Source organism: Trachemys scripta, chromosome 10 (assembly GCF_013100865.1).
Source record: "Trachemys scripta elegans isolate TJP31775 chromosome 10, CAS_Tse_1.0, whole genome shotgun sequence".
Taxonomy (NCBI): Eukaryota; Metazoa; Chordata; order Testudines; family Emydidae; genus Trachemys; species Trachemys scripta.
Window position 1 is genome coordinate 42,909,014 of NC_048307.1, and position 23,840 is coordinate 42,932,853.

The 23,840-nt window shown below is 44.4% G+C and overlaps 1 protein-coding gene across 5 annotated transcripts in view; it reads right to left on the reverse strand.

Annotated features, from left to right (window-relative positions):
- Positions 1–23,720, reverse strand: part of BBS4 (Bardet-Biedl syndrome 4) — a 117,815-nt gene extending 94,095 nt beyond the window's left edge. For 3 of the 5 annotated variants that reach the window (XM_034783336.1, XM_034783339.1, XM_034783335.1), the window contains exons 1-2: positions 23,584–23,720; positions 13,672–13,723 (exon numbers count right to left, since the gene is read on the reverse strand). In XM_034783336.1, coding sequence (XP_034639227.1) covers positions 13,672–13,723; positions 23,584–23,613 — 82 coding nt within the window. In that variant the 5' untranslated portion in view covers positions 23,614–23,720. The remainder of the gene's footprint in view (positions 1–13,671; positions 13,724–23,583) is intronic. The other 2 variants (XM_034783341.1, XM_034783340.1) reach the window with 2 other exon arrangements.
- Positions 23,721–23,840: the final 120 nt, after the last annotated feature.

Below are 23,840 nucleotides of genomic sequence, written 5' to 3' on the forward strand. Positions count from 1 at the left end.
TAGCCTTGACAGGCAGATAATTCAAACCACAATTCTTTCAGCCCAGGGTAAATCTTTTGTTAAAGGAACCTAAAAGCAGGTTGGAAGATGTTGGTTTCAAGTTACTTACTGCTCCTGTCTTGTAGCACAAGTTTGCAAAGACAGGAACAAACTTTCAGCTTTGCATCAAAATGAGGAAGCCATTGCAAAAACACCAGGAGGAAGTCTCTGGATTCTAAAGATCTGTAGTAACAGTATTCTGTGGAGCCTTATCTAGGACAGTAGTTTTCAAACTGCGGGTCGCAACCCAGTACTGGGTTGTGGAACATAAGGCACTGGGTCACGGCAGCTCTGGCCATCACCACCGACTGGGCTGTTAAAAGTCCCATCGTCGGTGCTGCCGTACAATGCCCCTGCCCCAAGCACCGGCTCCGCACTCCCATTAACTGGTCCCTAGCCAATGGGAGCAGGGGTAGGGGAGCAGTGTCTGCAGGCAAGAGCCGCACAGAGCCACTTGGGAACCTCCATCTAGGAGCCGGACATGCTGTTGGCCGCTTCCAGGGCGCAGCACAGTCTGCTGTGGCAGGACAGGCAGGAAGCCTGCCTTAGCACTGCTGCTGAGTGGGAGCCACCCAAGGTCAGCCCGTGCCCCAATCCCCTGCCCTGAGCCCCGCCCCAAACCCAGAGCCCCTTCCCACACCTCAAACCCCTCATTCCCAGCCCCACCTCAGAACCTGCATCCCCAGCCCAGAACCCTGACCCCCTCATGCACCCCAACCCCCTGCCCCAGCCTAGAGCCCCTTCCCACACCCTAAACCCCTCATTCCTGGCTGCAGCCCTCACCCCTGCACCTCAACCCTCTGCCCCAGCCCATAGCCCTTCCCATACCCCCAGCTTCATTGGGTCACGGGCATCAATAATTTTCCTCAAGAGGATCGCCAGAAAAAAAGTTTGAAAACCACTGATCTAGGACCAGGTCACTTGCACACTGTATGTAGAAATAGCTAATATATAACCAGCTTTTAAATTGTATCACAAATATGATCCACAGTCAAGAAAGAAGGTTTAATAGTCTTCTACCCAGCACAAAGAAAAGCAATCTTATGATCTCAGCTCAGCATAATAAATAATAATATTACTTAGCTCTTATGTTGAACTTTTCATAAGTAGATCTCAAAGGGGAGATCCCCTTTTTACAGATGGGGAAACTGAGGCACAGAAGGGAAAGGACTCACCAAAGGTGCCATAGCAGGACAGTGGCAGAGTTGGGAATAGAACCCAGGTTTCCTGAGTCAAAGTCAAGTGCTCTGCCCATCAGGAAACACTGCTTTTAAAAGGCATTGATAGTCAGACTGCATATATTGGTATATAAAAGTCTACTCAGAGAAGACATTATTTCAGTTCTTCCTTTGTGGATCTTTAGTCCCAAATGGATGCAGCCAGCAACCATTACTGTGCAGGCAAAGGAGAGGGGATTGTGCTCTGAAACCCACTCCCTGCCTCTGCTCTTTTGGAGAAGCAGATTTGCTCAGCCAAGTTCCGCTCAGATACTAGTGCCTCATTAAAAAAAGTGCAATGTTTCCTACAGTGCCTTTCCCTGAAACTTTCCAAGAACTGCACCAAAGACTGGGAAGGACAGATGTCTACAAAGTGGAGAAAGTTCAGAGGAGAGCAACAAAAATGATTAAAGGTCTAGCAAACATGACAAAAAGGAAAGATTGAAAAAATCGGGTGTGTTTAGTCTGAAGAAGAGAAGAACAAGAGGAGCATGATAACAGTTTTGAAGTATGTAAAAGGTTGTTATAAAGAGGAGGGTGATACATTTTTCTCCTTACCACTGAGGACAGGACAAGAAGTAATGGGCTTAAATTCCAGCAAGGGAGATTTAGGTTAGACATTAAGAAAAACTTCCTGACTATAAGGGTAGTTAAGCACTAGAACAAATTACCTAGGGAGGTTGTGGAATCTCTGTCACTTAAGGTTTTTAAGAACAGATTTGACAAACACTAATACTTAGGGTTGTCTACACTAAAGCCATAAGTCGACGTAACTTAGATCAGTGGCTCTCAAACTTTTTTTACTGGTGACCCCTTTCATACAGCAAACTTCTGAGTGCGACCCCCCTTATAAATTAAAATCACTTTTTATATATTTAACACCATTATAATGCTGGAGGCAAAGTGGGGTTCGGGGTGGAGGTTGACAGCTCGCGACCCCCCATGTAACAACCTCATGACCCCCTGAGGGGTCCTGACCCCCAGTTTGAGAACCCCTGACTTAGATCAACTTACCCTGGTGTCTACACCGCACTATGTTGACGGGAAATGCTCTCCCGGTGACTTAACTTCTGCCTCTCGGGGAGGTGGAGTACAGATGTCGACTGGAGAGTGCTCTGCCATCGACTTAGGGTGTCTTCACCAGACCCGCTAAATCGACACCACTGCATCAATCACAGCAGTGCAGATTTAGCCATAACTATAGACAAGCCCTCAGTCTTGTCTCAGTGCAGGGGAATGGACTAGATGACTTGAATGAGAATACCTACTACAGTAGGGCTAGCTTAGGGCAAAAGAGTAGAAAGTAAGTTCACTCCTCATGCTTGCAAAATACTTTCCCCATAAGACAAAAGAATTCACGTTCATTGAGGTAACGTGCCCAGGATGCAACATCTCAGCTACCACCATGTGATAAATCTAGTTACATGATTACCATATCTGATCAACCGAGAGAAAACTTCCTGACGCGCACTGTACTACTGTAAAGCCCAGAGGCGCTAAACCAAAATCAGGGCCCCAGTGTACCAAGTGCTGAACAAACAGCTGACATTCCAAGGCCCTGATCCTGCAAGCATCTGTCTGCAGGTGGATACCAGTGCCCTACTGAAGTCAGTGAGGCTCCATGTGAGCACAGAAGTTCACTCAGTTAGAGCAGCTTGTGGGCTGGGTCTGCAATTAACACACTAACTGGTCTCCATCAATTTGTAGCTCTGCTTGTACTGATGTTGATTTGATTGTATTTTATTTATTTAAAACAAAATACATATCTAAAACAAGGGAAACTGCTACAAGATAATGTTACCTTTTCAGGCTTGAGTATCTTGACAGTGCTCCTTTAAAACAAGCGCAAACACACCTCTTTATAGAGCAAAGCTTATGCAGATGTCTCTAGCCCCCTAATTTAAATCATCGACTCTTCAGCTGAATTAGAATAAGCTTCTTGGTTAATGCAGGAGCCTCATCAAGAGACTCTAGTAAAGTACTAGAATGAATCACTGAAAAGGAATATTGCTCTGTTCCCCTTCCCCAAATCCTCTCTGTAAAAGTACACACCATACGCCACTCTCCCTTCCCATCCTTACCATCACACACACACACAAACAGTACACACTGTTATGTCACTTCCCATTACAAATCTTGCTCTTGCCCTCATTTTCCAGAGATTAACAAACAGGCTGATCAAATAAGCTTTTGCTCACTGCACTAAAAGCAATGGAGGCAAACAGTATCTGGCAAAATGGAGCCTTCCAATGCTTCCCCCTCAAACACTACCTGAGCCATGCCAGGTATTGCAGAGAGGATGCCCACCTTTAGTGCAAGGGACACTGCCATGATATAAAAAAAGAGGCACAGGCCTGACTCTCCTCTCCCAGCAGTATACATTCTGTATAACTGCTGAAGTCAGAGTTACACTGGTGTGGAAAGGAGAATCAGGCCTATAAACGAGAGGAGAATGTTCCTGTTTCTTGTTAGTTGTCACTTAGGGCTGGTCTACACTGGGGTGGGGTGGAGGGGAAATCGATCTAAGATACGCAACTTCAGCTACGTGAATAGCGTAGCTGAAGTCGAAGTATCTTAGATCGATTTACCTTGGGTCCTCATGGCGCGGGATCGACGGCCGCGGCTCCCCCATCGACTCCACTACCGCCGCTCGCTCCAGTGGAGTTCCTCAGTCGACGGGGAGTGTGTTCGGGGATCGATATATCGTGTCTTGACGAGACACGATATATCAATCCCCTATAAATTGATCGCTACCCGCTGATACGGCGGGTAGTCTGGACGTACCCTTAGCCAAGCTACACATATGTTGCTCTCGAGTCTTTCCTCCCAAATCCATTGATTCAGCCCTCTAATCAGAGATGAGCAACAAAAGTAAATTTCCCCTCATTTTTCAAGATCTTCCTAACAATGTGGTACTCAGAACTGAACACAATTTCAGGCAGGGTGGATAAAAATCAATGATTTAAAAAAAACAAAACAAACAAAAAACAGATTTTTTTTATTTAAATCGGATTTTTTTGATAAAATGCTTTTTGAGGGAAAAACCTATCTACAGATAGTTTTAATTAAGATACCTTTGAGCTATAATGTATCTCATCATGGAATAGGAATTATAAATTCTACTTCTACAGTATGAGACAATATATTCATATAATGTTTAAGAAAAGTTTTGTAAATTAGTTCCAATAATTCATGGATTAAGGACCCAATCTTATGGGGTTCCAAGGGCTTCTGTATAGATTATATAGGTTAATTTTTCTAACTACCCAATGGGACTCAGCGATCAGTCTAGAAGATACCATCAGAGATGCTTAGTTTTGCAGTTCACAAACTGTGGATTTGTGTCTCTAGAGATAATATGCTTGTTAACAGCAACAATGTTTTAAAATAAATAAATAATATATAGAGGTGAGAAATAACAAACCTCAACCCTATTGTCCCTCTGCAAATTTGTGTACACAAAGTCAATCCCTTACCTCTCTCTAAAAGTGCAAAGTTTCAAAAAGTTAATGAATAGAAGATTGTTGGGGGCGGAATAGATCTGGACAAGGAGAAGAAGTCTGGAGATAAATGTGAGAAGGGAGGGACAGACAATAGATACAGAAGTGAAAATGTTTGAGCAGCATATTCCAGAAGTCTTGAGGTCTTTCTGAGTGTAGCCATCATTGATTTGAGATCTACCATACCATTCTCTCACTAGAAGGGAAAACCTATAATGGCAGCAGGACGTGAAAGGGACCCAGTTTGGAAATATTTTAATGAAGTTCCTCTACCTGTGGGTAAGACAGGCATGCATAATGCAAACAGTGCAACAAAGAAATGCAAGGCCTCGTTGCCCGAATTAAACATCATGAGACGCGTTCATTCTCAGGAGGAAGCTGCGTTGAAGATGATGAAAGGAACATGTCTGAACATGCAGGATCTTCAGGTTGGTAAACTTTTTTATTTCATACTTTTTTCTTAAGCACTGCCTCTCTTCCTTCTAGACCATTCTTGACTTCGCATGTTTGAGCAAAAAATATAGTAGTTACTCTATGGTACTACCATTTTAGATATAGTTGTGATAAAAAATAAATACCGTATTTTCCGGCGTATAAGACGACCTTGTAACCCAGGAAAATCTTCTCAAAAATCGGGGGTCGTCTTATACGCCGGGTGTTGTCTTATAGGGCGGGTGCTGAAACTTCCGAGCCGGACTGGAGAATCTGCGGTCACCGCATATGGTGGGGGGAGCTCAAAAACGGCCGCGGCCGCATGAAAGCGGCAAGGGCGGAGCAAGCTGCAGGCGTCCGGGACGCCCGGGGTATGGCAAAAAGAGAGAGAGCGGCGCTGTGCCCAGAAAAACACGCCTCTTTCACCCGTCTGGCCCGCCCTTGTATCCTATTACCGTACCTCCTTCACTGCCTCTCAGATCTCGCTCCTGAGGACTGCAGTGAAGCGGCGCAGGCGCGCATGTGCAAGATCTGAGAGGCAGAGAAGGAGGTAATAGGATACAAGGGCAGGCCAGACGGGTGAAAGAGGCGTGTTTGCGCTACCGCTCTGATAGTCTTGGAGACAGGGAGGGCTGGGCAGGCAGGGAGAGCTGACCAATCCAAGCAGGCTTTGTATACAACAACCAGCCAATCGCCGGTAAGGTACATCGCTTGCCGTGATTGGCTGGTTGTTGTATACTGGGTACCACATACAGTACAGCACCAGTATCTGTACCTGTTCATACAGTACAGCACCAGTATCTGTACCTGTTCATACAGTACAGCACCAGTACATACAGTACAGTATACAAATGTCCAACAGTCAAAACCCCATCATGGCTCCACCAGCAAGAAGAAAGAAATATGAAGCCAGTTTCAAACATAAAGTTGTAAACTTTGCCATGGAACATAATAACTGCGCTGCTGCAAGACAATATGGAGTAACAGAAAAGATGGTTCGGGACTGGAAAGCAAATGAAAAAGCATTAAAGAGTATGCCAAGGGGTAAATGTGCATTAAGAAGAGGCACCCCACATTGGCCAGAACTCGAAAAACATGTAGCAGACATGGTGAATGAGCATCGCCAAAACGGTTATGTAGTGACACGAAATAAAATACGTTTGTTTGCACTTCAGTGGGCCAAATCTAACCCAGATCACAGCAACAGATTTAAGGCCACTGTATCCTGGTGTACTAGATTCATGGAAAGGCATAATATGGTACTGAGGCAAAAGACGAAAATTGCCCAAAAATTACCTGCAGATCTTGATAACAAAGTAAATAGTTTCCATCGATACATAATACAACAGCGCACTAAACATGGCTATGTGTTAAGTAGTATTGGAAATATAGATGAAACTCCAATGAATTTTGATATGGTTGGAAATAAAACTGTCCATCAAAAAGGTGAAAAAACAATTTTAATTAAAACAACAGGAAGTCCAGTTTTACAGTGGTACTAGGATGCACAGCTGATGGCGCCAAACTGAGACCAATGATTATTTTTAAAAGAAAAACAATGCCGAAACTCAAGTTCCCTGTTGGTTGTTTTGTACATGTGAATGAAAAAGGCTGGATGGATGAAGAAGGGGTAAAGCTATGGCTTGATAATGTATGGAGCAGGCGACCAGGTGGACTTATTCAAAAATGTAGTCTACTGGTGTGGGATATGTTCAGGGCTCATTTAACTCCCAGCACCAAGCAGAGGCTTGCAAGACTAAACACAGATGCGGCAGTTATTCCTGCAGGATTGACATTGTTGGTACAGCCACTGGATGTGTGCCTAAACAAGCCATTTAAAGATCGCATTCGAGAATAGTGGAGTGAATGGATGGTTAGCGGCAAAAAGTCATTCACAAAAGGAGGAAACATGCGTGCTCCACAGTTGGATGTTTTGTCCAAGTTTGTCATAAAAGCCTGGAATGATATTGATGCAGAAACAGTAATCAAGTCTTTCAAGAAGTGTGGCATATCAAATTCATTAGATGGTATGGAGGACGACTACTTGTGGCAAGATGAAGAGGAAGCCGAAGCTGAGACCACACCATCTGATACGGAATTCGATCCATACGATGACTGCCTTACAAATGTATCACAAGATGTCATTGATGTACTTATGATATCAGATGACGAACAGGAGGATTTTGAAGGCTTTTAAAGGGAAACTGTCACGCCAGCAAAACCTGTAAAAATACTGTAGCTTGCAGTTATGATGGGCGTTGCTAACTCGCCAGGGACTTGCCCGGCACTTGCTCTCTCTCTATTGTTTGTTATCTTCCTCCTATCATCATCAGTTCCAGTTTGGTTGACAGCTTAGAAAACAAACAGCATGGCAGCTCCCATGGGTTTATTGTCTTATCCTTCCTTTCAGCTTTAGAGTGAATTAGGAAAAGTTTAATCCACTTGCACTGTTTTATGTTTACATGTTTGATGACAAACAGCCTTATGTTTATAAGTGACAGTTTTCCTGCTAAGTACCTGCATGTCATAAGCATTTGAATTAAAATTACCATATTGAAATCAAATATGATGTTTTTTTAATTTTTATTTGGTGTGCGTTGGAAGAGGGGTAGTCTTATACAGCGAGTATATCCCAAACTCTATATTTTAACTGGAAAAGTTGGGGGTCGTCTTATACGCCCAGTCGTCTTATACGCCGGAAAATACGGTAGCTGAAATAGGCAGATCTTCCTTTTACAATTTCATTTTAAAGTAGTACTCAGTGTCAGTGAATGCAATGAGTAATATGGTCATAATAACAAAAAAAATGCATTGGCTTATTTTGTTTAGGAGAATCTATCCTCAACAAAGGATTCTGAGGACTATCCACCTTCAAGATCACCATCATTTTCTATAGTTTCATAGTTATCTGCCAATGATAGTGCTTCTGTCACATCATGTATGTCACATAGCCACAGTAGATCACCTGTATCAAAAAGAAAAAAAATCTCCATCACCAGAAGCAACCATAGATAAGTTTGTGATGAGAACCAGCAGATTACAAAAAGAAGTAATTGATGAAAAAATTGCCCAGTTTGTTTATGCAACAGACTCTCCTTTCCGTAGGATTGTAAACCCACACTTCATTAACACGGTTCAGTCATTAAGACCAGGATACAGTCCACCCAACAGAGCAGATGTTGCAGGCAAATTGCTGGATAAAGTATATGAAAGAGAAATTGAGCAGTGTGCAAAGGTGTAGAGGATGAAGTTGTTACCCTGAGTCTTGATGGGTGGAGCAATGTCCACAATGATCCTGTTGTATGTGCTTGTGTGACAACAGAAGAAGGGAATGTCTTCCTTACAGAAACAATTGATACATCAGGAAATGCACACACAGCAGAATACTTACAAGTAGCAGCAGTAGAAAAAGCTATAACAAACTGTGAAAAAAAATCAAATGTCTAGTATGCAGCTTGGTCACAGACAATGCTGCAAATGTACCCAAGATGAGAAGAAATTTAGAAGAAAGCGAAGAGAGTCCCAAGCTAATAACATACGGTTGCAGTGCTCATTTGATGCACCTCCTAGCCAAAGACTTCGGTGTTCCAGAAATAAAGGCTAATGTTGACATTTAAAAATACTTCCGTAACAACCACTTTGCAGCAGCTACTCTGAAAAAAGTGGGAAGAACCAAGCTAACTCTCCCACAAGACGTGTGATGGAACTCAGTAGTGGACTGTTTTGAGCACTATATCAAGAATGGCCTAAACTGATGACAAGTATCAAAGGGGTAGCCGTGTTAATCTGGATCTGTAAAAGCAGCAAAGTATCCTGTGGCACCTTATAAACTAACAGATGTATTGGAGCATGAGCTTTTGTGGGTGAATACCCACTTTGTCGGCATGCATCTGACGAAGTGGTCATTCACCCACGAAAGCTCATGCTCCAATACATCTGTTAGTCTATAAGGTGCCACAGGACACTCTGCTGCTTTTACTAATCTGATGACAGTTTGTGAACAAAATCATGAAAAAATAGATGGCACTGTCACAGCCAAAGTTCTCAACATTGGGCTTAAGAGAAATGTTGAACACATGCTGAGTACCCTGAAGCCTATTTCTGCAGCCTTGAACAAAATGCTGGGAAATAGCTGTTTTATTGCTGACACTGTTGAAATTTGGAAGGAACTGAGCGAGATCTTAAAAAGAGAAATATGCAATGACAGAGTTAAATTACAAGCATTAAAAAAAACAACGAATGGGACAAGCACTATCTCTATCTCATTTTCTTCCAAATATTCTCAATATTCGGTACCAGGGCCAAACCTTAACTGCTGAAGAAGAAGAGTTGGCTATGACATGGACATCCAGCAATCATCCCTCCATAATACCAACTATAATAAACTTCAGAGCTAAGGATGAACCATTCAAGAAATATATGTTTGCTGATGATGTTTTAAAGAAAATCACACCAGTGAACTGGCGGAAATAACTTAAGCACTTGGATTCAGAGACTGTTGAAGTGATAATCTCACTTTTAACAGCAGTATCTTCTTCAGCCGGTGTAGAAAGAATATTTTCTTCCTTTGGACTAATTCATTCCAAATTGAGAAATCGTTTGGGACCTGAAAAAGCAGGAAAGCATGCTTTTCTTTTCCAGATTATGAATAAACAGGAAAATGAAGGTGAAGACGACTGAGTTAGCTGCAGAAGCCAATCTCATGTTGATCTGGCTGGCATAGCATCGATTTAATTTTTTTTTTAAATATTTCATTTAACTATTTTAGTTAAAAACAATTTTAACAAAAACAAACCTGATTTTAAAAAACTTGAATGTTTAACTAAATTCAAAAATTCATATGCTTGTTTTATTAAAATATTGTATGTTTGCTGTTGAAGAAAAAAATCCAGAATACATAGCATTGTTGTTTTAGTTAAATAAAACAATTTAAATGTCTGTCTGTTGATGTTCTCTTCCTAATACAGCATGGCAAGAAAATCCTCAAATATTAATGATTAACCTGTTGTACTGGAGATAGTTCACCTACCGATGGCTTCATAAATATCTGCTTCAATTACCTTTGGTAAATGAAATAACCAAACAATCATTCATTTTCTGATATAGCTTTAAAACTAATCTGAAAAGTTTCCAAAATAAATCACTTTAAAAATGTATAGTGTGTACCTTCTAAAAATGAAACCTACATCTATCTCAGAGTTGTGAAGAATATGTATTAAGGTTATAACAACCAATAAGAATGCACTTCTGTGTAGAAATCCATGATTAAATCAAGTCTTCCTGGCTAGTGATTAAATCAAATTCACCCTGGTTTCAGGTGTGTTCTGACCAGAACCATATCGACTATCCACCTACCTGCTACCCAAACAATTTATTGTAAAGTCCTATCTGAGTATCTGGCTACTGTCACCCCTACGTTTCTTTCACTATCACTGCTCCAAGTGCTTCCCTCATTTGAATTTTCACTAAGCTTTCAGAAAAATCCTTAATTATTAAAAAGCTCATTTCCAATTCCACTTTAAGTTCATATAGCAGACTGAATGATGTTGGGTCTTCTGGGACTGAGAGATGGGCTCTCAGTTTGACACAGAGAGTAGTCTTCTAATATAGCAACAACAACAAAGTTCACAGAATTAGTATGGAGACTTTTCAAGATTTCGGAGAGGTTTTCCTAAAATATTATTAAATAGCACATGGTCAGGGGGTTACACAGAACAAAAATCCCACCTGCCATAATGGTGGTCCCATCAAGGAAGTCTTAGCTGCTGGAGCTCATGTTTCCCCAAACGATCAACGTAAATTCACACAAACAGATGCAAGACATCTGACTCTCAATTTAACAATTAAGCTAACAACTAAGCTAATGCATGCCATCTTCAACCACAACCCACCTCCACTGGTGTGTTAGGTTGATGGCAACATTTTTTGGGGGGATTGTTAAATTTACAAATTAATTATGCAGGAATGGATTAATAGATCTCAGCACTACAGGAAAGGGCCTTGAAGCAAAAGTTTGTCTTTTGACAAACTTCACATCAAATCTGTGGCCCTCTACAGTTGCTATTTTTAGAGCACTGTAAGTGTACACCGTGCTCTAGAAACAGAAAGACAATGTCCCCACCCCCATGTAATTCATACAAATATTACATAATGCACACACAAGACATTGCAAAACGACTCAGGCGTGGGAGCATCACGGGAGAGGAGATCAGAGTAGGAGGCTTCACAGAAAAGGATGGATGTGAAGGACCAAGAAAGGAACATAGCACACAGGAAGTGGGAGGATCAGCCTATCTAGGAAGACATGGGTCAGTCATTTCAGGATGATCCAGCCATCATTTGCACCCCAGAACAGAAGGCTGTCAGGGGAAAGGCATTTTGGGGCTAAACTACTTTGACAGAGACCCTGCAGCTCTAACAGTCTCTCCCTCTCAGCTCTACATGAAAACTGGTATCTGCTGTACAGAGGCTTGAACTCAATTTGCCATCTTAATGGCAGCAGGATAATGTGTCATAACTTTTGACTTCTAAAGGCTGTATGGAGGCTTGAACTCAATGCACAGGTCAGCAACCTTAAGATCTGGGTTCTGAAACCACAGAGTAGCAGCTTTGGGATATTGCTTCATATCCTGTTCCAGCGCTAGAATTCAGCTGACAGGACTCAACAGCCTTCTTTCATTTAGTTTGACCTCCCCCTCAGGAGAAACAAAGTGGTTTCTCTGAACTCCTGAGTTCACCCATGGCAGAATTCCAATATAACAAATGAAGAGCTTTGCCTTTAGAAGTCAAAGCTTATAACACATTATCCTGCTGCCATTAAGATTGCAAATAAGTGCCCATTTAGTACTCATGTTGTATCTACACCCTTTAAATAGAGAACCAAGGGAGAGGATGACAGTTAGCACTAAGGCTCTGCATCACAGGGCACTTAGAACTACAGCCTGGACTTCCCACAGAGAGGGAGGTAGAACGTATTCCAAACATCAATAGCTGTGTTGGAAGCAAAGCTGAGTGCTCCCTGAATTGTCTTAAATGAGTGATAGGCCCTGAAAAGGGATTAATGGCATTGTGGAGTTCAGTATTAATTCTCTCACCAATTTCCATAACAAATTTGCTCAGTTTGCAAGTAAAATAATAATACTCTATCTGGTAGCGCCACAAACCCTCAGGGATTTGAGAGTCAAGCTGCATTTTTCCTCCCATTTCATATAGCATCACGATTAAGAGGCTCTGCAGGCCAAATGAGGCCTTCCTTTAAATCTGTGCAAACCACTTAAATACCACAACGAGTTTGAGGAGGGCAGTTACAAAAACATCACTTTACCTCCAAATCAAGGAAATTTTATATGAAAAAAATCAATTAAGCTTAATGAATCTGAAGTTCCACAATGGCTTCTTTAGGGTAAAGCATCACTTTAAAGAATCCAGGAATTTATAGAATAGATAATGAGCAAACCCATATCAATCAAGAGGGAAATGAAAATCAAACTGCAGAACAGCCCAGTAAGTATATATCTAATAAAATAAATGCTTTCTTAGAACATACACCGGGATGACCAAACTATGGCTCGCGAGCCACATCTGGCTCTTTTACAATTAAAGTGCGGCTTGCAGTGTCCTCCACCCCCATTCTCCGCCTACCAGACTGGGAAAGGGAGGGGGGAGAGGCTGTGCATACTCAGGGATTCTGCCCTGCTGCAGGGTGGTGGGGCTTGGACTTCTGCCAGAGACAACTGGTGCCTGCTGAGGCGAGGGGCCCACAATTTAAAGGTTTGCCCCCCAGGGACACCCCCCTCTTACTCTCAGCAGTTCTCCCTGCAACTCCCAGCTTTTTGCCACTGCCTCTCCCCATGACCGCAGCTTCCAGCTTGCTAGCTCCAGCAACTGCTGTGCAGGGAGGGAGCCCAGTCGCACCGTGTGACCAAGTGTGGCCAGCAAATCCTGGCAAAAATCGGGGGGGGGGGGGGGGAAGGGGCATGTAACCCCTCATGTTGCCTCTGGCTTCTGCCCAGCAGGGATGGGGGGTGTCTCAGGGCTTCAACCACAGGGGGCATGCCTGCCGGGGATCAGGGCTTCAGCAGAAGCAGGGCTGAAGCCCTGAGCCCAGACAGGTGCCTCCCATGGGGCTGAATCCCCAAGATCCCCCTCCCTGCAGGGCAGAAACCCCTAGCCCCATCACCCTGCCACAAGGCTGAAGCCCCAAGCAACTGGCAGGCACGCCCCAGCTCTTGAACTTCGGAGGGTCAGGAAGTTTGGCCACCACTGCCATACAAACAAGTGATTAAAGACCAGATGGTGCAGTAAACGAGTATACTCGCTTTTCACCTCTGGAAACAAATAATTCATATACAGATTGGATCACAAGTGGGAATAAGTTTAGTAGTGGACATGTGTGCTCCTCAGACAGGTTTACACATCATAGAGCAATATTTTTACGTTCTCCTACCTAAGTAATACTATTGTAAGCACATCCTTAAACAAACCTTTTCTTGGGCGGGGTTTCTGAGGTTCTGTAGCTATTGGGAATGGTGAAGCCTGAAATGATAAAAAATAATAGTGTTAAAATGGCAAGGCTTCTTCAAGGAATTCCCCCACAAAACTCCCCAAAAGGACAGCTGGCAAATGTCAAAGAACAAAGCAAAAATAGCAGCATCTCTTCTAAACAGAATCTACTGTACCAGCCAGATGCTAGTCATTTCTGTTGGAAGCTCAATCCAGACTTTTGCTATTTGTGTAGATTAAGAAAAATCTCTGATCTTAATAAGTACAAGTGTTTTTACTGCTAGCTAACATCAGTATAGTTAGAACACCTACATTTATTAGGGTTTGGGAAGTGAGAATTACATGGGCGTATTTTGCTTATTGAAAATGCAACCATATAAAAAGCTCCTTAAAATCAGAGGGAATGGCAGAAGTCCATTACACAAGAACAATAGCTGCTTACACAGCTAATTACAGCACTGTGGGTCTGAAGTGGTTCGGGGAAGGAGAATGGAAACTTCTCTGTAGTAATGAGTAGTCCCATGGGACTCGCTGGAACTACTCACATGAGCAAGGGTTTGCAGGATTTGGCCCTAAGGAAAGGAGTCCTAATATTAACTGTGAGAGGCATTTGATTAACAAGGTGTTTCAAAAGGCTCTCTGTGCTGTTCTGAAGACATCACCGGTAGGGTCTGATGCTGGAAGAGGGTGGTCTAATTCTTGTACCGTAGCATACCACCTTTTCTGGATGAGGAAATGTAAGCTATGGAAACTACTCTGCTGTGATATGGTGGGGAGATCTATTAACCCCCTTTCTATTCTTGGCACTGGCAAACATAGGCGCCGACTCTGTCGGTGCTCCGGGGCTGGAGCACCCACAGGGAAAAATTAGTGGGTGCTCTGCACCCACCAGCAGCCAAGCTCCCTTCACCCCGCCCCACCTCCTCCTCCTCTGAGCACGCCGTGTCCCCGCTCCTTCACCTACCTCCCAGCGCTTCCCGCCCGGCCACCGCCAAACAGCTGTTTGGCAGCGCTTAGCATGCTCCGGGAGGGCAGGAGGAGTGGGAATGTGGCATGCTCAGGGGAGGAGGCGGGGCCAGGGCAGGGATTTGGGGAAGGAGTTGGAATATTGGCAGGGAGGGGGTGGAGTTGGGGCAGGGACTTTAGGGAAGGGGTTGGATTGGGGGCAGGGAAGGGGTGGGGCAGGGCCTCATGGAAGGAGTGGGGGTGGGGCTGGGGGCAGAGGAGGTGTCAAGCTCCCAGGGGAAAGAGGGGAAGTCTGCGCCTATGTTGCCAGATGGAGGATACATTCTTAGCATCCCTGGCCAGTTAGAGACATCCACTCCCACTGCTTTTGATGCAAAGCTAATTGTGAAATTGCTGAGCATTAGTGAAGATGAGATCTTTTCTACATTGAGAGAATATACACTAGAATCATAGCAATGCACTGGAGCAGATTAAAGGCACACTTAGCCCAGACTTCTGCCTCTGACTGTGCAAAACGGTAAATGCTTCAAAGAAATGCCAAAGCCCTGCACACAAGACAGTACACCAGGGGTCAGCAACCTTTCAGAAGTAGTGTGCCGAATCATCATTTATTCACTCTAATGTAAGATTTCACGTGCCAGTCAAGTCATACATTTTAACGTTTTTAGAAGGTCTCTTTCTACAAGTCTATAATATATAACTAAACTATTGTTGTATGTAAAGTAAATAAGGTTTTTAAAATGTTTAAGAAGCTTCATTTAAAATTAAATTAAAATGCAGAGCCCCCTGGACCGGTGGCCAGAACCCGGGCAGTGTGAGTGCCACTGAAAATCAGCTCATGTGCCGCCTTCGGCACACATGCCATAGGTTGCCTACCCCTGCAGTACACCAACGTTTGATTCCAAACACGTCAAAATCTCAAGCAGAAGAGTGCTGCTTGTAGCAGACCTGACAGATATTGTAGGTATCCTGTTGACAGCAAAGAGGAGAGAATTATTCATATAAAGATCACAAAAATCCTTTTGCTATTCTTACATCTGACTCTCACCCTGGAGCTAAGGCAGACACTTAGGAAGTGAAGGTAGGCATTGACAAACAGGAAACATCCTTTAGACACAAAAAGCATGACTGACTCAAAGTAGGTTTCTACAATCAAAACATTGAACAGATCTACTTCCTGTGTGCATCTAGGATCAGATCTGCCATTTTTAATAATCAAAGTTAAGTTTGATTGCTTTTTAACTCCTGCAAGCCAATACAACTGAGCTAGCTTCTATTTCATCTCCTGCATCACCAACAGTTAAGGTTAAGACCAGCTTTCTGTTTAAAGCTCGACTCTAAGTGCTCTAAAATCTGCCTGGTTACCTTGATTGCTGTGAAATTAGATGCGTTTCATAGGGTCTCAGGGTTCTGTCAGTGATCGAATTTTGGAACCATTTGATCAAGAGGTTCTCAAGATATAGCCCCTGGAAAAAAACTGCTTTTCTTAAAGTTGACACATTCTGACAATTTGAAGTGTTGTTGTAGCCATGTTGGTTCCAGGATGTTAAAGCAAAAAGGTGGATGAGGTAATAACTTTTATTGGACCAACATCTGTTGGTGAGAGAGACAAGTTTTCCAGCTACACTGACCTCTTCTTCATTCTGGCAAGGTTTTTTGAATAGCCCGAGAAGAACAGCTGCCATAGGAATTAAACCAGGGCTGAGATCACGCACCCTTCCCCCAATACAGTGCCTGGCACCCACCAGCCTTTTGGTAGAAATCATATGCGTAATAGATCAATGGTTTTCAAACTGTGGGTCATGATCCAGTACTGGGTCGCGGAATGTAAGGCACTGGGTCACAGCGGTTCTGGTTAGAACCACCGACCGGGCCATTAAAAGTCCCGTTGGTGGTGCTGCCCGGCTAAGGCAGGCTAGTTCTTACCTGTTCTGACAGCGTGCCGTGCCCTGGAAAGGGCTAGCAGCAGGTCCAGCTCCTAGGCAGGGGGCGGTCCCTGTCCCGTGTGCTGCCCCGCCCTGAGCACCAGCTCCGCACTCCCATTGGCCAGGAATCGGCCAATGGGAGCTGGTGGGGGGGAGGCGGTGCCTGCGGGCGAGAGCCACGCGGAGCCATTTGCATGCCTCCACCTAGGAGCTAGACCTGCTGCTGACCGCTTCTGGAGCGCAGCACGGTCAACGGTGCCAGGACAGGCGGGAAGCCTGACTTAGCACCCCAACTGCACCTCTAACCGGGAGCCACCCTAGGTAAGCCCGCGCCCCAACTCCACGCCCCAATCTCCTGCCCCAGCCCTGAGCCCCCCCCAAACCCGGAGCTCCTTCCTGCACCCCAAGCGCCTCATCCCCAGCCCCACCCCAGAGCCTCCACCCCCAGCCCAAAGCCCCCTCCCACACCCTGAACCCCTCATTCCCGGCCCCATCCCACAGCCCTCACCCCAACCCTCTGCCCCAATCCTGAGCCCCTCCCACACTCCAAACACCTCGTCCCCAGCTCCGTAGGGTGACGGGCATCAATTTTCTTCAACTGGGTCGCCAGAAAAGTTTGAAAACCACTGTAATAGATTACACTGTGCAGACATGGACAGAAGAATTAACAGAATGTGTAGCCTTCAAAATTTCACATCACCTGGATAGCTCAAGAGATAAGCAGTAGTTCTTTAACTCTAACCCACACAGCCAGTGTCAGTTTGAGCCCAATCTTGGGCGAAATCTGGACATGGTCTCAGGGCATATTGCTTAAAATCTGTGCATCAGTGTTTGGAGTTTTTTTGGGGGGGCGGGGAATGGGTGGGAAATGTAATAAAGTATTCTTGTAAAATAAAATTAGATGCGCAAATGCTTGTTTCCAGTGAAGGACATTTTAGGGGGAAGAGGAGTGAGAGGGGTTTGGGGCTGCATCGAGGGGAGAGGGATAAATAAATAGGGATGGGAGGTAAGAGGAATGGAGAGGTTCAGAGGAGGGAGGTAAGAGGGATGGAGAGGTTCAGAGGAGGGACACTGGGAAGGGAGACTGGGGGAGAATAGATGCAAGGGTGCCTGTCACCCCACATTCTCCCCTGGTATAAGTGTTCCAGGATATGGGGGCTCCCCTGTCCCTCTAGGGGGATCTCAACCCCTACATCCCTTTCTCCGCCCCCTCATCCCCACTCATGTGAGCTGGCCTTGCTTCTCTGGTAGTGTCTGAGCTGCTCTCCCTGCAGTGGAATGCTTCTTCCACAGCAACTGGCAGTAGCTAGGTCAATGGCAGAATTCTTCCATTGACCTAGCCATGTCTACACCAGGGGTCAGGTTCATTTAACTATGATGCTCAGAGGAGTGAAGTTTTCACACTCCTGTTAACTGTAGCTATGTCAACCTAACTTGTAAGTGTAGACCAGGCCTCAATCTAGGACAAATTTTTGCCACTTACAACACTGGAGATTGTGGCAGCTCTTTTGTAAATCTCCCTTTGGCATCCCAGTGCCTAGCTGTGAACATTTTATATGATCACATCTGTCTTGGGATGGCAGGTCTACAAATTGTTAATCATACACTCAGGAAAGAGTTAAACAGAAGTATGGATATAAAAATAGAAAAACTCCCTCTCTCTCTCTCTCTCTAAATTGACTAGCAACTCCTTTCACTTCCACAGTTCAGACTTTCAGTAATGCAAAAAATCCAAACACCAGTCTTTCCTATTAGGCATTTTCTTATAGATTCACAAAGGTGGGTGAAGAAAGTTGTCTACTGTGCCGTGTCCTGCCACTTCCCAGGGCCCTGTACAAGATCATTCCCTACAGTACATTTTCTACTGGTTTGGGGAGTCTAGGCTTACAATGTCTGAATCTCATGTTTATGTTTCATGTTACTATCCCCCCAGATTATGTCACAGCACAGAATTAGCCACACCACACAATGTTATCCAATTCCATCCAAGATTGCTACATCTCTAGACTTCAGCACACTTGTTGGAAGTGCTGAATCCATTTAGACTGGAGTATGGCCATTCTTCTCTTTTACACTGGAAGCAACTCAGTGGAGAACAAGCAACATTGCTGAAGCTCCGTGTCCCAGGTGAGATGATAAAAACTCAGAGCTCCCATGATGCAGCGTGCTTGTCAGGTGCTATTAAAAGACCTTCTCCACCTCCATGGTGGACAGATTCTACCTTCGGGAAAGTCTTAGATTCAGTGAGGAAACTAATTATGGTGATTAAATTTCTGTTGTAATCAGTTCATAAATCTCTTTCAGGTCTCCAAAGATTAAAACATAAGCTGATTATACTGAGAGCAGAGGGTGACAGAGTTAGACTACCTGTCGGGTGTCAAGGCAAAGGAAAACTCTCCAGATGAAGAATACCCTTGCCCCTGTTGAAACCTAGAGTACGATTGAATGTCTATTACATTATAAATATTACTGTCCACAAAAGTAGCACAAAGAAAAGAAAATCTGGGGGACATTTAAGTAAACAACATATGGGACAACAAATCTAGCACAAGCAGTGAAGTGACACATTTAAGTTTTGATGCTGCTTTGTGATAAGCATTGTACTTTTCATAGATCAAAGTGTTAGTAGTTTCAGACTGTAAGGCCAAACTGAAAAATTCTTAACGACATGCTCAAGTGATTTAAATAAAACTAGGTCACACACTGGCTCTCAGAGCATAATCCTTTTACCAGGTATGTCATGCCAAGCTGAAACACAGCAATTAAATGATTAAAGACTCAAAATTAAATTGATTTTCATCTGAAAATCAATCTTGGAATGAATTCACTGAGAGCCCAGCTACTAGTCAAACTCTGCAGCTGTGGGTACCAAAATGTCTATAACATTTAACATCAGTGGTTCACTCCACCTCTGAAAAGAAGTAGGGATGGATGCCCTCCTTACGAACCCACTGCTAGAGCAAAGTACTACTCTATTGAGCAATACCTTACTCAACCAATATCCTCCAAGAGTATTCAGAACTTGCTCATTTTAGTGACTACATTTTATTTATAATAGCCTGGCAGAGCCCTGAGTGAGCAAGCTGGATTCTGTTCTAAATCACTCATCATTAACAGAATTGTTAATTGACTTCACAAATATATAGGGCTGGAAAGGATCTCAAGAAGTTATTTAGTCCAGAGCCCCTTGATCTGAGGCAGAACCAAGTAATCCTAGATCATCACTGACAGATGTCTGTTTAACCTATTCTTGAAAATCTCCAGTGACAGGGATTCCACAACCTCCCTACATGACCTGTTCCAGTGCTTACCACTACTTATAGCTAGAAAGTTTTTCCTAATACCTAACCTAAATCTCCCTTGCTGCAAACTAAGCTGATTACTTCTTGTCCTACCCTCGATGGACATGGAGAACATCTGATCACAGTCCTCTTTCAAACAACCTTTCACATATTTGAAGATTGTTATGTGCCCTCTACCCCCCTAGTGAAAGTGTTTTCTAATATCCAACCTAGACCTCCCCAACAGCAACTTAAGACCATTGCTTCTTGTTCTGTCATCTGCAACCACTGAGAACAGCCGAGCTCCATCCTCTTTGGAACCCCCCTTTCAGGTAGTTGAAGGCTGCTATCAAATCCCCCCTCACCCTTCTCTTCTGCACACTAAATAAGCCCAGTTCCCTCAGCCTCTCCTCGTAAGTCATGTGCCCCCAGCCCCCTGATCATTTTCATTGCCCTTCACTGGACTCTTTCCAATTTGTCCACATCCTTTCTGTAGTGGGGGGCCCAAATCTGAATGCAATACTCCAGATGTGGCCTCACCAGTGCCGAATAGAGGGGAATAATCACTTCCCTCGATCTGCTGGCAACGTTCCTACTAATGCAGTCCAATATACCGTTAGCCTTCTTGGCAACAAGGGCACACTGCTGACTCATATCCAGGTTCTCATTCACTGTAATCCCCAGGTCCTTTTCTGCAGAACTGCTGCTTAGTCAGTCGGTCCCCAGGCTGTAGCGATGCATGGGATTCTTCCGTCCTAAGCACAGGACTCTGCACTTGTCCTTGCTGAACCTCATCAGATTTCTTTTGGCCCAATCCTCCAATTTGTCTAGGTCACTCTGGACCCTATCCCTACCCTCCAGCGTATCTACCTCTCCCCCCAGCTTAGTGTCATCCATGAACTTGCTGAGGGTACAAAACTATCCCATCATCCAGATCATTAATAAAACCAACGAGGAGTCCGGTGGTACCTTAAAGACTAACAGATTTATTTGGGCATAAGCTTTCATGGGTAAAACCCACTTCTTCAGATGCATGGAGTGAAAATTACAGATACAGGCATAAATATATATTGGCACATGAAGAGAAGGGAGTTACCTTACAAGTCTCGCTCTGTCAATCTAAGAACATCAGAATAGCCATACTGGGTTAGACCAAAGGTTCATCCAGCCCAGTATCCTGTCTATCGACAGCAGCCAATGTCAGGTGCCCCAGAGGGAGTGAACCTAACAGGTAATGATCAAATGATCTCTTTCCTGCCATCCATCTCCATCCTCTGACAAACAGAGGCTAGGGACACCATTCCTTACCCATCCTGGCTAATAGCCATTAATGGATTTAACCTCCGTGAATTGATCTAGTTCTCTTTTAAACTCTGTTATAGTCCTAGCCTTCACAACCTCCTCAGGCAAGGAGTTCGACAGGTTGACTGTGCGCTATGTGAAGAACTTCCTTTTATTTGTTTTAAACCTGCTCCCCATTAATTTCATTTGGTGGCCCCTAGTTCTTATATTATGGGAACAAGTAAATAACTTTTCCTTATTCACTTTCTCCACACCACTCATGATTTTATATACCTCAATCATGTTCCCCCTTAGTCTCCTCTTTTCCAAGCTGAAAAGTCCTAGCCTCTTTAATCTCTCCTCATATGGGACCCGTTCCAAACCCCTAATCATTTTAGTTGCCCTTATCTGAACCTTTTCTAATGCCAGTATATCTTTTTTGAGATGAGGAGACCACATCTGTATGCAGTATTCAAGATGGGGCATACCATGGATTTATATAATAGCAATACGATATTCTCCATCTCTTTTTTAATGATTCCTAATATCCTGTTTGCTTTTTTGACTGCCGCTGCACATTGCATGGATGTCTTCAGAGAACTATCCACGATGACTCCAAGATCTCTTTTCTGATTAGTTGTAGCTAAATTAGCCCCCCATCATATTATCTGTATAGTTGGGGTTATTTTTTCCCAATGTGCATTACTTTACATTTATTCACATTAAATTTAATTTGCCATTTTGTTGCCCAATCACTTAGTTTTGTGAGATCTTTTTGAAGTTCTTCACAGTCTGCTTTAGTCTTTAACTATCTTGAGCAGTTTAGTATCATCTGCAAACTTTGCCACCTCACTGTTTACCCCTTTCTCCAGATCATTTATGAATAAATTGAATTGGATTGGTCCTAGGACTGACCCTTGGGGAACACCACTAGTTACCTCCCTCCAGTCTGAAAATTTACCATTTATTACTACCCTTCGTTCCCTGTCTTTTAACCAGTTCTCAATCCATAAAAGGATCTTCTCTCTTATTCATGACAACTTACATAAATTAAGAGCCTTTGGTGTGGGACCTTGTCAAAGGCTTTCTGAAAATGTAAGTACACTGTGCCCACTGGATCCCCCTTGTCCAAATGTTTGTTGACCCCTTCAAAGAACTCTAATAGATTAGTAAGACATGATTTCCCTTTACAGAAACCAGGTTGACTTTTGCCCAACAAGTTATGTTCTTCTATGTGTCTGACTATTTTATTTTTTACTATTGTTTCAACTAATTTGCCTGGTACTGTCATTAGACCTACCGGTCTGTAATTGCCAGGATCACCTCTAGAGCCCTTTTTAAATATTGGTGTGACATTAGCTATCTTCCAGTCATTGGGTACAGAAGCCAATTTAAAGGACAGGTTACAAACCATAGTTAATAGTTCCGCAATTTCACATTTGAGTTCTTTCAGAACTCTTGGGTGAATGCCATCTGGTCCCGGTGACTTGTTACTGTTAAGTTTATCAATTAATTCCAAAACCTCCTCTAGAGATACTTGAATATGTGACAATTCCTCAGATTTGTTACCTACAAAGGATGGCTCAGGTTTGGGAATCTCCTTAACATCCTCAGCCGTGAAGACTGAAGCAAAGAATTCAGTTAGTTTCCTTGCAATGACTTTATCATCTTTAAGTGCTCCTTTTGTGCCTAAGGTAACTAGCTGATTGCCCTGCTTTCTCAGTATGAATCAGGAGGCACCCTCTGTTGCACCCTCCTCGTATTTCCGCCCAGTATCCCATTTACCTCAAGGCTTAGGTCACCGTCCCCATCAGAGCAATAGTGCACCTGGGCCCTTTTCAGCACTGGGTTAGGAAATCATCTAAATAAGGTGGTGGGAGAATGCCAGAGCCCCCTGTCTCCAGCAGAGCTTACACCAGCATTAGTACTGGTGCAGCTGCCCTGTTGTTGCATCACAGGTACTAATGTTGCATCTGCACCCATCCCACTCCCCAGCATTCCCAGTCAGAGAGATCCACCCCGACCCCCCTTGTAAGGATCCCTCATTTTGCGCCTCCCACCCCTTGGGCTGGCTCCTCCGTAAGGGCATCAAGACACTTAGATTGGTACGAAGTCTAATTTCCAGGCGCAGCCAGGCCGAGGGGGACCCTACGATGGCTAACGCCGCGGGCGGGAGGGGGGAAGCCTCCTTACAGACGAGACTTGACCTGGTCTTTTCAGCCCCGCGCCCGCTGAGCGCCGAAGGCCCGTGCACAGCAGCGCCCCGGGAATCAAGGCCTCTGCGGCCGGAGCGGGGCTAGTGGGACTTCGGGGCTCTGCGGAGAGCTGGGTGCAGGGCCGCGCCTCAGGGAGCTCGCATGGGGGCGGGGCAGAGGAAAGAGGGCCTCGGCAGCAGGGTCCCAGCAAGGAAGGGGGGTTCCTAAGGGTCCCCACCCCTCACCAGCTCGGCTCCAAGTGTCGGCTCCGCCATCGCTCTACTCCCAGGTCTCGCTTATCGGAAGTTGTCCGTTACCAAGGTTACCAGCTGACACGGAAGAGCTTAGAGGAGGAGCCATAGAGAGGAACAAACCGCAAGAAGGCGCCCCAGAGGAAGCCCCGCCCCCTCGCGGAGGGCGCGTCTCTCCGCCTCAGGCCGGGGAGCCCCGCCCCTACCCACACTGGCCTCTGGTGGCGGGGCCGGCGCCGGCTGGGGCCTCC